The sequence below is a fragment of the Dermacentor variabilis genome, chromosome 1 (genome assembly GCF_050947875.1).
Source record: "Dermacentor variabilis isolate Ectoservices chromosome 1, ASM5094787v1, whole genome shotgun sequence".
Taxonomy (NCBI): Eukaryota; Metazoa; Arthropoda; class Arachnida; order Ixodida; family Ixodidae; genus Dermacentor; species Dermacentor variabilis.
In genome coordinates this window covers 108381297-108399954 of record NC_134568.1, presented here as the reverse complement: position 1 = coordinate 108399954, position 18658 = coordinate 108381297, and the positions used below count along the sequence as shown (strand labels likewise).

The 18658-nt window shown below is 46.1% G+C and overlaps 1 protein-coding gene across 5 annotated transcripts in view; it reads right to left on the bottom strand.

Moving 5' to 3' along the window:
- Positions 1–18658, bottom strand: part of Zasp52 (Z band alternatively spliced PDZ-motif protein 52) — a 114953-nt gene that overhangs the window by 72904 nt on the left and 23391 nt on the right. The window contains exon 1 of one of the 5 annotated variants that reach the window (XM_075692796.1): positions 9255–9363. The exons of the other annotated variants lie outside the window; for them this stretch is intronic. Coding sequence (XP_075548911.1) covers positions 9255–9272 — 18 coding nt within the window. The 5' untranslated portion in view covers positions 9273–9363. Of the gene's footprint in view, positions 1–9254; positions 9364–18658 lie in introns of those variants that run through there. 5 annotated transcript variants of the gene reach the window in all.

Genomic DNA, 18658 nt, shown 5'->3' with positions numbered 1-18658 from the left:
AGCGCAGTGGTTAGCGCGTTAGCTCTATGCAGGCCCATCTGTACAAGGGCAGCTGGCTTCAATTCCGAGTGGCCGTGGTGCCATGTTATCGCGAGGATTGGCCGGTCGTGACCAGTAAGGAGGGCGAAAGACAGAGCGTATGACAACAAGACCAATTGTTTTGATTCGAATAATCAAGAACACCTTCGTATCGCGCCGTCAAAGGCACAAGATGGCTTATGCTGCTTGGAGAAACTTTGGACTTGTAGGTGCGAGCATTTTGTTGAAATTACTTACAGACATGTGGGGCATCAGAATAGCCGCCTCTTTGTTCGAAAATTGCATGGGTGATTCCTGTACTTAAACCTGGCAAGCCTCCGCATTATATAGATTATTTCTGCCCTGTTAGCACAAGCTGCCTGTGTAAATTGATGGAGAAGATGATTCACGGTCTTTAAAAGAAATAATCTCACTGTACTTATTTCTAGTCAATGCTTATATTCTGTTCATAGTTTTGAGTACAGTTATCTCACATAAGAGTAGCAGCCAGCGCTACCTACAGGCGCCAACATCTCCCAAAATACAGTTAATAAAAAATCGCTCTATTATGCCGGCCCTCAAAATGCAGCCGCGTAATCAACCTGAAGCTATAACTAAAAAAAAAGTGCATCTTTGTTTCGGTGTACGAACGGCTTTTCTCATTCTTATTTATAATTATTTCCTGGTGCGGCTGCGCGTGACCCAGACATTGTGAGAAGCAACATCTCTTTTTTTTTCTCTGTGTTTACTTTCTTTCCCGCAGCGTATGACAGTGATTAGAAATTCCCTTTCGTGATTCTCTTCCGGTGCCGCACAACTGCAGAAGCCGGCGCGCACGCGCGGGTGGTCGCCGCCGCCGCCGCAGAAATCCGCCCATGCGTGTAATGCGCCGTTTTGCAAGTCCAAGGTTGCCAGTCAGGTGTGACCCATGCATCACGCAGTCGTTAACACGCGATGCGAATCACGCCCGCCTCACAATTGACGGGCCTTTCTCACCAAGTCAAGCACATCGTGTTTCAACACTGCGTGACACCTCGCGCTCATCGGGCCACGTATCTTCCTTGAAAAACTTGCCTCCCTCGGCCCTTATTATTATTTTTTTAATGCGATAGAATTATAGATGGACCTCACCCACTTTCTAGGTATCTGTCTGACGAAAAATACGGGCCGATACCGAAGGCACTGCAGTCTAACAAAGCGCTGACTCTCACGAGACTGGGAGAACGTGAGAAGCCGGCATATGATGCACGCGCCAGACATTTCAAAGAGTGACTTTAGCGGCTCTATGCGCCCCAGCATAGCTGCTACGCTATGCATTAATTGTTACGCTACAAACATGTGGGGCAGAATATTAACATTAGGGTATAGACATTAACCTTAGGGTACTAAAATAAATAAATGAATGAATGAATGAATGAATGAATGAATGAATGAATGAATGAATGAATGAATGAATGAATGAATGAATGAATGAATGAATGAGTACATAAATAAATAAATAAATAAATAAATAACCGTCTTATAGCGTTTATGTAACGCGTCACGAAGGCTTCGCGTCATATAAGTTACAGCATGCGCGTTGGATCTCACGTTCCCTTCTACCTATATAAATTTATATACCTCTCAAACTTATAGCACTAGCACGCTATCGCATACTTTGACAATTAGCGGTAGTTAAAGTCTGTGCGCGAATTTTGTATGTTTGCTTGTTTGTTTGTTTGTTTATGTGTTTGTTTGTTTGCTTGCTTGCTTTCCTGCAACGTGCTCTATGTTCAAGTATCGATATCTGTGTTCTTTATCCGCATGGCCTATAAAAGGTGTTTCAAATTTACTATCGGCTCGTAGAGCTGCATCTTCGCACGGAGATCACATCTCGAAAAGTCTTTTGTGTAAAAAGTTCCCTTGGCATTCATACTGATAATTATGTTTTTGTTTTTGTTTTAGGGGTGGGGGGGTAGAAATAAATAGCTACCGCGGTAGCTTAGTGGATAGGGTGCTGCACTGCTGAGCTCGAGGTTGCAAGTTCGATCGCGGCCGCGGAGGCAGCATTTCTATGGGGGCAAAATGTATGAAACGCTCGTGTACTTAGATTTATGTTCACATTAAAGAACACCAGGTGGGTCTAATTGAGCCCGCAGTTCCCCATTACAGCGTGGCTCATAATTAGATCGTATTTTTAGCCTAAAGCGCCTCTGAACTTCTTAAATAAAGAAATTGCTACCACCTGTGACACCGATAATCCATAACAAGCCGACCGATTGAGCTGACCTAGATAACTGACTGCGAATGCCCTCAGCCGCTAGTGTTTGTAGTAATAGCTTACGCTACAAAAAACTAAACTGTTAAATAATTATATCATCCGGTATACTTTTTTATACTTTCGGACAGGTGACAATGAACGCCTTAGCATTGAGCATTTACCTATAACAGCGACCGGTGTGCCAATCTCAGTCAGATGCAACGAACCTGCAAGCATCACGATAAAATCAAGTACTTGCTACGATTATTACACAAACATGTATAGAACACGTTAACGTTGCGAACGTTAAACTTTTATCGCGGTCCAGAGCGGCCGGCTCGCTCGTCCTAACTGGAAGGTTTATTGGCTGGTTAATCTAACGAGTTCACGGACACCACGTCTTCATGCAGAAGAGGCCTCAAAGGGCAAGGCACTTAGTTTTTGTGGAGCCATTCTACATGAGTATAACAGACACCCAAGAGCAACCCTTAAATTGTTCAACTGACGGGAAAAAGAAGAAAGTTACACTATGAACGAAAGTTGGCGCATTAAGATTTTATGCGTCAGCGCACAGTCCGTGTCCGCGAACATCTTGACACTGAACATAGGACCAGATGTTCGGGCGTCCATGAATATTAAAGCTCAGTGCAAGGGTGCTCATTACAACTTTAGTGGTTTGCAGTGCGGTCAGTTGACGATGTCTTGTATTTGACGATCCCGTTTGCTACTGGAGGGCGGCAATAAATTTTGCTGGTTACCGCGGACTCTCATCCAGCAGGCGGGTGTGCGTAATATGAGCTTTTTCCTTGTCTTCATGGGGGAGGATGAATTGCGGACAGGTGTTCCAAGGATTAAAACATGATGCCGGCCCTTAATGAGCATCGTTGAGAATACCTGGGCTTCTGCTCACGTACGCACCAACCTATAACAAAACGCAGCGGGACACACTGTCGCCAAGAAGCCGGACGCGAGCGGTGCCTACATATGCGAGACTGTTCAAATAATAAATCCAACCGCAAGAGAAGCTGTGACTCACCGCTTCGACGCTAAAAGCACTGCATGAGCATGCTCCTTCCTGCCTCTGCTGTAGAGTGTCGTTCAGTGACTTGTCAATAAATGATTGCAGAAATTGAACAATGAAAAATACATACAAAATTATTCAGTTCACTACAATCCTAAGTTTGAATGCTTAGATCCATTTATGCATTCAAAGCGTCAAACGGTATTGCAGAAGCCGTTACTTGTCACTGTTTGTCTTTCCGTGTTTGTAAAGCCTCGAGAGGCCATGGGAAGTTGCGTAACATGGGTGGAAACAGTCGCCATTTTTTTTTCGGTCAGAGCAACCGAGTAAACGCGTTGTATCCTTGCTGCGACGCATTTTTTCTTGCGTCGAGACCGGTTGGCCGCCAGCTGTAATGCAGGGCTGCGGGTGGCGGGCCGGCGCCATACAGAGCGGCGTCGATTCAAGCCGATAGCGCCACGCGTTTCTCGCTCAGCGCGACGCGCGGTGTCGGCTGCCGCCACCACCGCCACCACGCTATGGCCGCTGCAGGCTTCGGCACGGACGTGTTAATTGGAAGACGAATGACGCCATCAGCCACTGCATGTGTGCTCACTTACGTGCGACTCCCGCGTTTAACGGCAGCCGCATGTCTGGCGGAATAGAGAAAGTTCCGGCAGCAGCCCCCTCCAACCCAGTACGTGGCCGCGGCGATCAGAGTATAGGCGTGTGTGTGGCGGCCTAGTTTCGGGATAGCCGTGTGCAGCTTGGCGCCGAAGTGCATGCGCGCCTCGTGCGTTACAGGTGCTTGGCCTTGAGTGGCGATCGTTCTGCTTTCTTTGTTTCCCCAGGGTTGATTGCCCCTCCTGCCGGGGCCGCCTACTCCTTTGTTTTGTAGCGCCCATTGTGAAAAAAAAAATTGTCATCCATTCAAGTGCACACCGATTTCGTTCACAGTCGCCTCCTCACCCCTCAAACACTATAGACTCAACCGCCTTGACCATTTGGTCACAATGACTATTATCTAATTAAAGAAAAGAAACCTTACCCGGACAATATGGGCACGGAGCAGCACACGGTCTTCGTGTTCATCATCGCACTGTCAGTATTATGCGGCGTCACTGCAGGGATTTTTCAACTTCAGTCAATGTTGTATTGTACAACCCATTGTTCTCATCGGTTCATAGTTACTGTGCACTTGTTTGGGCGACTAAAACGTGTGAAAACACAAATAAGCTTTTGATTCTGCAAAAACGTGTCATTCGAATTGTGTTTAAAAATCCTTATCTGTCCCATACAGGAGAACGTTAGTGTGGTTTCACTTTCTGATTTCAAAGCATCTCGCTGCTATGCTCTCACTCAAAAAGAGATAAACAACACATTTGAAACCCTTGAAAGGCTTGAAATTAATGAAATTACGCAAGCTACCCGAAATCCTGAACGATGGATTATCAGTCGTTGTACGAATTTCGCAAAGCAGGTACTATGATATCGACTCGCTACCTTGCTAAATGAACTTCAAAATAAGCGCATTAATATAACAATGATACCAGTAAGAATGCTTCGAGACGTATTTGTTATGAATATATTCAATTGAAGGGGCAGTGTTTTCCGAGGTTTCTTTCTTTCTTTTGTCGCGAAGGCTTTGTAAACACTTATCTGATGCTAGACGTCTAATGTTGTGTATATAGCACAAGCGCTCCATTCTTTTTATTTGCCTTTGTTTGCGTTATTTGAAAGCTGACAAAACTGCGTGTATTATCTTTAGGTTACAGTAACTGTTTCTTTTTATTGTACATCTTACCAACATGCCGTTGTTATTTTCTTATTATGATTGTGCACGCGTCATGTCTGTTGCTGTCGTGTCGAGGTCGCATTCACCTCATCAAGTTATCAAATGTATTCGCTTTTGGTGAAGGATATCTTCATTTCATGTAAAAGAAAAAGATGTTGAATTGAATCATGCACTGGTCCTGTGAAGGCAAGGTAAAGTTCGTCATTAGGTGAGATTACCATGAGTTCCTCTTTAGTCTACGCGAGCGTTCAATGTATACGTGCAAGCGAAGTGAAGAATGTCTGCGTGACAGCTCGGGTCGGGAGTCAAACGATCGGATTGTCAATTCTGAAAAAGATGCTCAACTGTCAGAACCACCTGCTTATCGCTATCAATGTGCGCCTGAAGTAGATTCCTTTCTTGAAAAATTGTTCATGGAAGAGCAAGCGTCCTCAAGACGAACATTCTAGACAACGAAGTTCCTCGTCCGGATGATGAAGTTCGAAACAGCAGTGAATTCGGAAACAAATTCAGGAATACTAATAAAGACAGTAAGGACAATACGACAAATACAAAAAGAGAGAGTGAACTTGCTCAGATGTACGCAGAGAGAAAGAGAGAGAAATAAGTAACTGCGGAATGTACATATATTTCCCATATTAGGGAAATTACTACATACATACCTCTCTCCTCGGTAAGCAGACAGACGTCTTTGTATCTCTCCTCATCACTGTCGTTTTTCCTCTGTGTGTTTTCTTACCTACTCCTCGGCTGTAATTCGTGCCTTTCATGGAAGAAATTAACACCACCCGGTAAACCCCTATCGTCTTACTCCAGTCAGCGAGTGCGGGTAACGAGGTACGTTGACGGTAATGACACGTGCTCGGAGTGAGCAGAAACCTTGAAGATGGAGAAACAGCACCTGAACACGCAACACTGTATAGAGTTTCACGGCTCGCTTGTGTGAGCCTCTACCAACAACGCCTACCGGCGGCTTATGAATCAGCGAGCCTTTCCGGAGCAAGAATTTCATCTTCAATCACCTCCGTAGCTCCTTGTGTATATATATATATATATTTCTTACACGGTCCTCTTAGAACGTACTGTGGGAAAGAATGGATAGGAGCAGCTCAAGGAGGAAAAAAAAAAAGACAGACACAGAGTGTGCGCAGACCGTTTGGCTAATGAAGTGATTTGCACGACGTGAGAGACCCAGATGGCCAAGCTAATTGGTGTCGGCCTGCTCTCCCAGGCTCTGCCGGTGGTCCGCCAGTGAGCTTGCGCATACTGGGCACGCGCGCGTGCCAGTGATCGTGATGTGGACGTTGCGCAATGCCGTTCTCGCGTTCGTTGCGGGTGCTGCGAGATCGCGATGAAAGAAGCAAACAAACGAAAAAATCCTGTAACAACATCTCCTCTACGGTCTTTTTCGCTGAAGCAAGGCGATGTCTTCAGCCGAGAATCTTGGTGTACATGTATAGAAGCGGCTGCTAAAGCAGCGAAACTTATTTTCGCGCGTTAGAAGTTCCCGCGCAAGTAAGTTAACAGACTAACTTTCCTCGCGTTTGCTGTCTGTCTTGCTAGGCTTGTGTTGAGCTCTGCGGTGGTGTTTTCGTGCGTAAATTGTGCGCTGTGTAGAAGATGAAGCCTCGAATGCTCCGACTGGTTGAAAGCGATCCGTTTCATGCACAGCAACTGAAGAAATAAACTTCAGAGGAGCGAGAAATAAAGAGACGAGAGAACTACAGTAAAGATACATTATGACGACGTCTATTAGGTGGTTATTGAAGAATGCTAACCAGTGTGCGAGACACTGAAGAGATTAACACCCTTAAGGGTATGAGAGAGTGTTCTCTCACATTACGCCTTTAATTTTTCCCAATGAGCACCAGTTTTAGTCAATAGACCCTATAGTAAGCGAGCGTGCGAAAAAAAAATCAATGCACAATAAAAAATTAAGACCCCAAGGAGAAAACAGCCTATATGAAAGGCATTTGCACGTTCGCTACCGTTGAAAACTGCCCTTGCAGCTACAGGAACGTTAGGTTTCAAGCGTGACGAACGCATTTTCTTCCATGCAAGAAGTGACCTTGTGCAAGGCTTCTCATAAAATGAAGCAGCTGGGGTTTCGGGATAACTTATACATATACGTATATACTTTCATTTGAAGAGCTGAAGCGTGACTCCTGTGTGACGCAGTGTTTAGGGAGTCTGATTCCTGCGTGAAGTTTCTGGATTCGAATTCACCTCCACGCATTTCTTTCGCAATATATTTAGGGGTGAATTGTTTGTCCTTTGATGCCGTTTGTGTAGTAATGCTAATAAACAAGTCGTAAACAGAGGAAAATATAACGAGCTGCGAGCGACATCTTTCAGTCATCTTCTGCATCAGCCAAACACCGTTTCGTAAGGTTGGTAATCAAATAAGTGTGCTTATATTAACAGCCTAAGATGCTCGTCTGACGACAAATTAATTTACACTCTTAAGGGTGTTGAAATGTTTATCGTGTGCGCAGCTCAGCAAAGGCAACTCGGAGTGATGTATTGGAGAACACTCGAATGGTGAGAGAGAGAGAGAGAAGTTTAATGATATGAAATGCTGAGAGGTCGGCCTGAGGTATATCCCTCTAGCCAGCTACTCGGCATTGGGGGAAGGGGAAGAGGGAAAGAAAGAGGGAAGAGGTGCATGATGGGTGACGATGACGATAGCAGGAAGGAGTAGAACATATCGCAAGCAATTTGGCATGCTCAAAGTCTGCAATCCAAGCCCGTTGTTTTTAAAAAGTTCAGTAATGCCTGAATGGCCTTGAAACTCGATTGAGGATCTGGCCGAGGGCCTAAAATAACGTCCTCCGACAACTCATCACTCGAATGGTAGTGCGCGGGGTTGTGTACTGTCTCACTTGCTGGCCAGCATAAAAAAAAAAAAAAAGCGCGTGTCTTCGACGCGCCTGCGAAACACACCGTTTCTTTTTGTTCACACCTAAGACAATCAATTTGACCTTGCGGGACCAAAGAAACAGTTTAAGCAAATAGCTACGCAGCGGTCGCACAACGGAATACTAATGAAACCGGGTTTCAGTTTCATTGCTACTGTGCACAGTGACGTCGTTGATGAGTTTGACGATCAAGTTGGTGAAACAACAGTGAACGCGTCGCGGCGTGTGATGCATATTTCCAGTATACAAGGTCGTTTTCGCGAAACCATAACGCAGGACCGCATGTCTTCCAGCATTTACATCACTGCCGAAGCACATGCGATCAAGCGACCGTAGCTGAAACGCATATACGACAAAAACAACGCGCGTAACTTAATATTGTGCAATTACATGTGAACAGAGGAAGAAGCATACCGTTTCTTGCATGCTTTTTACATTGCTAATGTAAGTAAACACTTCCATTAAAGCATTCTGTAATCAGCGAAATGGCTGGCCCTTCACTTTCATGTACAATAGACTGAATTTCCTCTTTTTGAGTGTTTTGTGACCATTTAACCAACCGTTAATCATGTCCGAAGTTTCACGATGTCACGTACGACAGCAAGATCTTCTGCTCTGGCAGAGGGCACGTGGAGCGCCTGTTTCAGGAACCGGAGGTGCGCTGACCTCCGTCGAGTGAGCTTCAGGAAAGGCTCCCACGCTTTTCGGCAAGTCCCCGACGCTTAATCAAGACAATTTCAGTGAACCTAATGAAAATGGCCTCATCTGTCGAAAGAAATTCTAACAGTCGGTCCACGGACACTTCTTTCTTCACGCAACAGTTTAAAAGCGGGTTTCCTTTTGCTAGCCTGCCAGTTTTAATTTAGAGCGCGCATCTAAAAATGGAAGTTCTGGTAACTTCCATAGGTAGCACAGCAAGAAGATTTGCAGCCTCTTAAAAAGCCCAGAAAGCTCAGGAGCCTAGAAAGAGTAAGTGTGTGATGTTTGGGAGTATGTGGGGTGTGCAGGTGGGGAGGCATGGAGGAGGTAGCTTTTGTCTACTGGCTGAGGCCGGCTCCAGTACTTTGTACATGCCCATAAAATGAAGTTGCAAGATAATCATCATAAGCAGCAGTGACAAAAAGTAGACAAAATGTACGCCGACGTGAAGGAGACTGTCGCAACCAGGCGAAGTCGTGTAGCAGCCCCCGAAAACTTCACACGGCACTAAATTTGGAGCGCGCCAACGAGCGCATCACTGCGGGCTATAGTATATAGATGGTGCCCTTCGCTCAGATAACTTACCGTGCAACTTCCCTCCATGTTAAGCTGACACGAGGCTACGCGGCTCGCTGCGCAATCCTTTAGCGGCCGCACACTGCGCGCACTATATGATGCATCCGCCAGTACAATACACGAGACCCGCACTCCGCCCTAGACAGCACGACGAAGAAGCGGGGCGCGTCGTCGAGTCGAGCGTCATCCTATCAGCGCCTTCATTTGCATGACGGCCTTGGCTGCAGCGCGGCGTCATTCACAGCCGAGCAGCGGGAGGTCGCGGCCTTTTCGGCGTGCGTTCGACAGCTCGTGCAGCTCAATCCGAGCGCGCGACGGCGGTGGTGGCGGCTCCTTTCCGCGTGGCGCGACCTCGCTCCGTCCCCCGCGCACCCGTGGCGCCGTAATGTGTTAATTTAAAATCGCGATACTGTGAGACCGCACTCAAAAAAAAAAAAAATGTCTTCGGTTGTGCACTGAGCTGGCGCGTGCACGTGCTCCTCGTAGGCGAGGCAAGTGCGGTTTCTACCGACTCCCTTTCTTTTGCCATTGGTCTCATTCTACTCGTCGCGCGTGCGGCCACCTGTGAATTCTCGTGACGTTCATCGAGGGGCCCGTAGCCAGGCCGTGGCTCCTGTGGAAACACTCGGTTATAAGTATCGCTTACAGCCGAGTGACTAAGCAGCACTCTATAGGCAGAGTGATGGTTAGCTGCAGAAGGAACGAAACCGCGCGAATTTCTTTCTATTAGGCGCTGATAGACAGAGTCGGAAGTATGCGTGTTGTAGTAGCATTGTTGTCGCCTTTAAAACTCCATAACAGACTAAGCCGCATTGAGTACTGTTAACCGTAGTCTCTTAGAGACTCGGCAGAGTTGGCGGGCAAGCGTCCAGGTTTGCCCGGATGCGCTGTGACTCCGCCCATTCCTCACCCTCAACTCGTTCAGCAAGTCTGTCTTTCGTCGACTTCAACTGGAAGTTGAATCGCGCTACAACTTTTCTCTTTTTCTTCTTTTTTCCTTTCCTGACCAACGCCTTTGTGGCAAAGCAGCTGTGGTGCATACCAGCTAAGTCGACGCCGAGGCTGACGTCAAATTAAAGAAAGAGTTTTGATTCATACCGCCTATCCGAGCTCAATTGCGACAAAAACAACTCGTAGCGTGTCTGCGTTTTGTACAATGAAGAGCTGCCTGCGTGTTATTGACATAACGAATTACTTCTTGCTCACCACACGCCTTTGTGCTCGCCTGAAAGATCCCTCTCTCAAAGTTCACCTCACATTTATAGCTAGGTTAGGTCAGCGTCCGCGAAACGGACGTTACGAGGTGGCGGAACACTTCCAGACGTCGTTCAGTATGTCCTTGGGGGAACATGACGACTGCTGAATGACTGCGTCGAGAGTACAGGCGCTTGAACTTCGTGAAAAATGTCACCTCATAACACAGTGTGTGTACTCGGAAGAGAACTTGGTCTGCGCCTTTCACACCATCTACAGACACGAAGCTCACAGCGAAGAGCGAGGGTAACGTGTCTTGCACGTCGGCGTCAATGCTAACACGGGGTGTATGCGTGAGCGTCAAGTGACTCCTTTCCCTGTTGACTAGACGCGAGACAAGCGAAGGGGGTGTGGTGGGGCCACGTGATCTAGGTAAACGAATCAACAATACCTTAATGTTTCTTTTCCGAAAACCTCTTTATATTGATATTGACATTATTTATATTGACACGTGTACTTGTTTATCCTTTTTTCGGGGATGGCGTTTCAGGCGCGAATAACTTAATGTTATCGTTAAGCGCAAGACATGCCTGCATGAGTTGGAACTTACTCGAATGGTATCGTTGATTTTATCTGCCCGCCGAACTTGGGTAGTACTTGGGTAACTTGGGTAGTACTTTCTGGAAGGCATGCGGGCACCAGCGATTACGCTAGAACGTTAGATGGGTCATGTATAAAAGCCGACGCGCTTGACCCGCAGATCAGATTTTCGACTATCGATGACTGCGCTCGCCGCCCCCGTTGTGCTTGGGTGTTACTTGCTTTTCTGGGCACATGTTCGCTCAATAAAAATTTATTGTTCGAAGTCATGGTTTTGACAGTGTCTTATTCTAGGCTGTCACGATAACGCGACATCTGGTGGGAAATGCAGTCCCCGGAAGAAGGATAGACAAGTATACGTGTCAATATAATATCGGACGCAGTTTCACCTACAGCTTCATTTTAACTGAGTGTCCCCAGCAATAAAATCCGCTCAAGCTACTTTATATACGGGGTCTTATAGTTACACCTTCATCACATATATTATGAAGGGATGGACAGCACGTAATTCTCCTGTGTCGCGCGTACAGCTTCCCTCCAATCGACAGCTTGAAGAACGTCCGAAATGTTCCCTGTGAAATGTGTACCAGAAATTCTTGTCGAAGCTTCCTGCCTACTCTTCCCCACCGCTTTGAAAGCCTAATTTCACAGTGCGATACAGTGCGCCTTTTGTGGCACTGCTTTTTGAATGAACAAAGCAGCGGCGCTTACTATGCTGATATGTTATACCGAGACGAGTCTTTCTTTAGAATTTTCAAGAACTCTTCAATATCAAAAGGTTTTGCGCAAGAGACCATAAAAAGGAGTCTTCACGGCTTAAATGTGTAATCAGTGAATAAACGTACTCTCTGTGTCACTTTCATTTTGGTTAGTTAAAGGTAAGTACCGGTGCGCATGATAAATGTATAATGTCGTTGTATGATTATTTACACCCGGCCACAAAATGGTACGAACCACGTGATCTCAGAAAACGTTCAATTCCCGAGCAGCCTGTAGCAGTATCCAGTGAAGTGGTATACGACAATGTTGTTAGCATATTCTAGTCGAGGCCCGAAATGCAAATACGAAGCTGCGTTGTGAGGTTGCGGAGATATTCAGCTTTGTCTCAGATTTCATGGTCCGTAATATTGTCTCACCCGGTGCACGCAGCTTGTTTCTTTATTGCGAACTGCAATTATGCATACAATCCCTCCCACCTGCTCTTAGCAAATTGTATTGCACATGAATATTCTATTGTATAATTCTGTGCTCAAAACGTGGTGGTCATCATGGTGTTCTTTATTTTCTAAGCACTATGCCTTTCTGAAACAGTGCCCACCGCTTATTTCATGCCCATTGTTCTATAATTACTCCACCAAGAGACGAAGAGGCTCTATCTCCCAGGTATCACAAGACACGCCGAGCTGTCTGCGTTTACATTGAAGTAGATTATTTTACCTTCGCTGCAATAGGCGTATGGTTGATTGCATGCACCTTTACACCGAGCGCAGTATTTTATTCACGAGCTGCTCAGGTGCCGTCATCATGACGGCATGATGGCATCGACGGTGATTGAACTTGCCCCCTTGCCCTGGCGAGACAAATCATGACATGCAGGAACCACCGAGAAATTTTACTGTTTTTTTTTTGAGTTCCAATACCTACGATTCGAGCGGACCCCGAAGAACTCAGTTCACTGACTCGCAACACCAGGCTAGCCGAATGGAACTCCCCACGTCTCACGCACTATCGCCTGTCGCCGGCTCGCTCTCAATCGTTCCCTGAATAATCATCAAAGCCTTATCCACAAAGCCTTATTCGTTATTAATTGCAATGGATCGCCCACCTTCACGCGACAGTTGCCGTTGTGATGAGCCCGCCGAACATCTATCCATCTGTTCGCGCAACTACTCAACCAGCGCCTTCTAGTCGACACCTCGTTAGATCACTTGTGGTCGAAAATATTTTTGGTGAATAACGCATAAGAGGGACGGTGGCCACATGCGTCGATAGCTCAGGAAACGACACGTTCAATGATGCAGTTCCTAAAGTCGACTAACCTTTGGGACCACCTGTACTGTTCATGTACCCCTCATGATGTGTGAGCAGTAAACGTTGTTTTCTCCTCTGCTTCTATCTTTCCATCCCTTAATCTCCTTCCCCCTGCATAGGATAGCAAATAGAACGAGAGTTAGGTCGACCACACTGTTTTTCCTTTCTTTCTTTTCTTTTCTTTTTCTTTCTCTCAGAAGCAAATTGAGTGCTCCCACTCTATGATCACAGCATGACTGCTCCGTTCCGGAGAAACACGCACGTTTACCGTCCATATCGTAGCAGAGCCTGACATTAAAAGCGATCCGCTCGGACAGCGAGAGAGGCACCTGGAAACTTTGCTCGGAGCCAAGCTGCCGTGAGGCACGGCCCAGCAGCATCATATTTCAACGAAATAGGTTTTTTGAGTGCGTGGGTTGAAAAAACATGCTGACACGCTGACAAAACCCAAATCCAGTGCACGTGCACAACAGTCATGCCTGTTGTAACTCTTCCCTGCCCGCATCGAGGCCGTACAACATAACACGCAAGCAGTAGTTGGCAGGGGCGTAGCCAGGAAGGGGGGGGGGGACGTAGCGCCAGGAGGGGCGTGTGTGGGGGGGGGGGGGGGGTGTAGGGGAATGGGTGAGCCTGAGCCGACGATGGTGGCTCAGTCTTGCGTGCGCAAGGGAGAAAAGCGGGGAGGAAGCGCGCTGCCTTCCATCGCACGTTATGCATAGGGGGGAGTGGAGGCAGGGGGGGAGCGGGCCCCTTAGGATTCTTTGATCTGTTAATCTGTGATTGCGCACCATGTTTATTTGCCTTGTTTGACGCATTATATTCAGTGACTTTTGCTTAGATACGTCGATTTATTGGAGGCTTATACGTATATTTAAATACGCTGTTGTGAGGTTTTGTGTATACATGCATTGAACATTGTTTCCAGCGGCACTTTTTTGCCCTTTATCAAGCTGTATCTTCGAATTTTTCTATTCGATTGCACCTTCGAATTTCTAATGTACATTTTGCAGAACTCCTGCTTCTTTATATGTGCTCTCTGTTGCGACTATAATTTCGGTGCAATTACTCAATATACCCGACCGCTGACAGCTGATCTTGCACAATGCATTCGAACGAAGGACAGCGTCATTGAGATATTTCACTGGGGATTGTATATGCACAAAAATGTAAACAAGGTTCGTGAATGACAAAGTTTCATTAAAATTATTAGTCGTCAACTTGTTCATTTCATGGCCTTCACGTTTTTCATATCAGCGGCATGCAGTGCTTTGCTGGTTTCGAATTCATATAGTTCTAAAGTTCGTGTGATGTTTTCTTTACTTATTAAATACACAAAAAATATGCAAGCATTGATATCAATTTTTGGGACATACGAATATATTCTTTTATTAAAAAGTACATATTTTACTCTTCTTGACAGTGCGCATCGTTGAAGAATTCGTTTGCAGCATCTTTGGCAATGATAACGCAGTTATTATTCATGCATTTCATCCCTCAACAAATTCTATGAGGAGGAGGCCGAGCTGCAATGTGAGCCCCCCTCCCCCCAAACGAAATTTCTGGCTACGCCACTGGTAATTTTGCAGCTCACTGCTTTTGTAGTTATGTGCAACGATTTAATTCCTATGACAACGTGGGCTAGCCCTCATGGTCGTCTATGTACGCCTTTTTGCAGGAAAAGAGTTGAGTTGCGTACATTGTTGTGTATCTCTGCGTGTTTCTCCTACATTATCTTGTGAAAACGTAAAGCAAAATGGCTGCTTACTTTCTATCGGACTCAGTTTAATCCTCAAGGTCTCAGTTTCTGTAGCTTTCGTTTGTTTATTTTGTCACACCTTGCCAAACACATGGCACAAACTGTAGGAGGATCCTCGCTACCTTTCTTTATTTTTTTCTTTCTTTCTTTCTCTCGTATCGTTTCTTTGCGTCGAACGAACGGCAGCCATCCTTCCTTTCGGTTTTCCTTTCTTTTTTTCGAAGGATATCCGGCGTGCGGCAGCCACGCGTCGTTTCCCGTCCTGTGTCGCAGGAGCAACGCCTGAATCCTCCGGAGACGCAAATCCTTCGGATCGGGTCCGCTTCCTAACGCCGCGCATAAGCGGAGACCGTGACAGCGCCCGTTCGTATTGCAACTAGCAGCGTTTCCAGCGTCTTTTCCGAACGGTGATCTTCTCCTCTCGTCGCATCTGTAAGGCGAGACGTCCCTCGCAGTAGCTACTTTCTTGCTTCGTTTTTTGCTTTGCTTTGCCTCATTTGTTTGGTTCTTGTATTCGTTAGGGCTCCTGCGCAGTGAATCACATTCCAGTAGCGAAAGCACAGCCGCGTCGTCTCTCTCTCCTCTTGCGAGGGATTGTTTCCTCGTGGCGGGAGTTGTTGTCGCTCGTGAAGAGACCATTACACGCGTGCGCGGTGGACGCCGTGTACCGTTTGCTTCTGCACGTATACACGCCGGCGTGCATACAAGCATTCTGGGCGCGTTTCCGCTTCGCTCGCCTCATTTCCTACGGACGCGGACGCCGTATCGCTGCGGCGACCGGCGAGAACGAGATGCCGGATGGTAACGCGCGCACGACTTTGGAGGCTTCTTGCATTTCTTCGCGCCTGTATATTGTTTCGTTTGGTTTCACCCGAATTCCTATGATACACTGGTTTGTCTTTCGCGTTTAATAACAAAAAAAAAAGTGGCGTCGTCGTGTTCTTTTTAAAGTGCTGTATGGGTTCAAGTGCGAAATATTGTTCGTCATTCAAGTCGGCTGGAAAGCCCCCGTGTATGTACTGAAGACTAATATTTGCTCGCATACGCTCGAGAATATATACCTCAGAAACAGCGACAGCCGCCAAAAACGCACTTGCTAAGCCACCTTCGCCCCACTCCCCTTCTCCCCCCTCCCCCCCCCCCCCCCGATTTCACCCACACCTGCATTTTTTTTTTTCATGATACCTTTCGTAAAGCTGACGAGAAAAGATTACCTCACGAGTGGTGCTACCATTTGCAAATAAGTTCTAATTTATTGCTCGTCCGCTGCCAGACAATGTGCTTTTGGCTACAGACACTGATCGAAATTCCACGTATATAAGGTATTCGCGAATTCAAGTTCGTCTTAATCGATATGTTGCGTTCGCCGACTGCCAACTCTTGCACTGCTTTTCAGCAGTGTTCTTAATAAGCCCAACACACCTTTCTGTTTACAAAAAGGTAGACGGCCAGATGAATCGAATATTAAATTGCCCGCATTTTTCATTTAATTTCTTGTCAAAGAAAAACGGCCCTCGTTTTTTCTAGAATACGATTCATAAGAAAACAATACTAGGGAACTTCGCTTAATTTTAAATGCAGGGTAAACCATGGGAACGGGAAAATGATTAATGCACTGTAGACACCCTTGCCCCGAAGAGTGCAGTATCATGTGAGAAACTTAGAAAAGGTGGAGCATCAAACACGGAGGTCACGGGTTCGGCTTTCATCGGCAGCAATGTTGTCTTTTCTTCCACTTTCAGTTGCCTTTTTCTAGATGAAAAATAATACTGTTACCGCAAACTTAAAGACCTAGTATAATTTCCCTGAGAGTTTAAGAACGTTCTTTGCGCTACACTTTCATTGACCTCCTCGTCTATAGACTTCATGTATGGTTGACTAAAAATATATACCTTCTCAGTGCCCCGCGTTATTATCATTTATTCCAGAAACGTGGACGACACCTTGAGTAGTCATGGCGTCGCAGCGTTTACCCACCATCGTCTTCGTTTGAAGGTCTTCGTCTCCATTGTGACATGGACCTCATGTTTCTGCGTATACGCCTGTCGGCGTCGCCGCCGCCCCGACTTCCCCGAATATTCCACGAATATTCCACGCAGACATCCGCGCGACGATGATGTCCATGTGCTGCAAGGTCTGTCGCATTGCACTGTGCGGACGTCACAGGCTACTGCAACAGGGTTTCCGCTGGCTTCGCACAAACGCTCCGTCACCGTCTTGCGCCGATAAAATAAGCTGAAAGAAAGTACCATTTTGCACGACTACAGCTTCTTACGTTCGAAAAAGTGCAATAGTACATAACTCCGACTGACGTTTACAACTGCGCCGTTTCGTTTCCTTTATTACCAAGCTTTCCTCTTTCTTTTTCTTTCTTTTTATTTCGTGGAATACTTCATTCGAATGTTACGTGAGCTATACAGATATGCGTAATATACATGTCTGCCTCTGCCAAAATTAGAACCAGCGAAGAAATATTTCTCTGTAGTGACAGTTTCCACCATTTCGCTCGAGTGAAGGTATAGAAAGGCTAATAAATACACAGAACACAACAAATTATTGATTATATATCCAACTAATTATGCTGTACGCATACACGCGCACAAACACATAAAAACATGCGCACGCACGTGCACGAATGCCCACGCTCGGCGTGGTTCTTGTATATTTTGACGGGATTCGCATGAATAAAAAAAATGAAATTATAGTCGCCATACTTCATTGCTAGAGTACAATGACACGGCTGCTCACACCAATGTTATGACTAGTTTGGCTCGACTGTATTAAATAAGCGGTGAAAACAACCGGCTTTCATCAGTATGCATACCGATGTTGCCAATTAGGCGTGAATTTTCAAAAAAAGTGTTTTTGAGGCTCACCGTTTGTCTGAAGCTCTCGTGCACAGTGACGTATCCTTATTTATCTTTCTGTGTGCCGGGTAGTTAAACTTCCCGACTTACCAAAAAAAAACCTAACCTGTACGTGTTTTTGCGTTATTTCTACCACACGTGGTCTATGCGAGTGCGGGGCAAAACACTCGGAATTAGAAACAGACAGGCAGTCTGTATTCGCGACATCGCGCTATCCAGTTACCAATTAGCCGTGTGAGCGATTTAGGTTGTTTTGTTAGGCTGAGGCTTTGCGCAGCACATGCACTTAGCGTTTATTTTGCTGACGAGCGTGTATCAAGGTCGCAATTAACGTTAAAGATTTTGTTACGATGTCATAGACGCGTAATTAGCGCACCGTGCTCTTATGCCGATACCAACGATGAACATTGCTGCGTGGTTCGTGCATTTGCTTGCTAAATTGCTAGCGGGAGGAACAATAACGTCGACGAGAAATATCCAGAGCGCTGTCTTAGTATCAAAATATTTAGCGGATCGGGTTGCATAGGAAAATGACTTCGGCCTTATTTAGGCGGTTAGTGTCAGTTGAGGAGCTTTAAAGTGAAGCTTAAAGATTAACGTTCGAAACTTATGGCCCGTATTATGTAACGATTCCTTTCACTTTACATTATTTCTCCGCTTCGTCATTGGACCGCATGAAGTTGCACCCGCGCCGCCGTCGCGATATGACATTCGGAGGAGCGGATCATGATTATTTAATTTATTCGGAGGAGGAAAAACTTTCATATTATATAGCACCAGATAAAGTGAACCAAGTCTATAGACCAATAATGTAAGAATCCGCGCTGTATTTTTCTTTCCTTCGGCTGGAACTTCGCAATCACCACGAAGGCAAAATAAAACCGAATTTTGCAAAACTTGCTGCGTGCGTGCGTGCGTCCTCTTTCACTTTTCCTTCAGTGACGAAATCTGCACGATGATGCCGT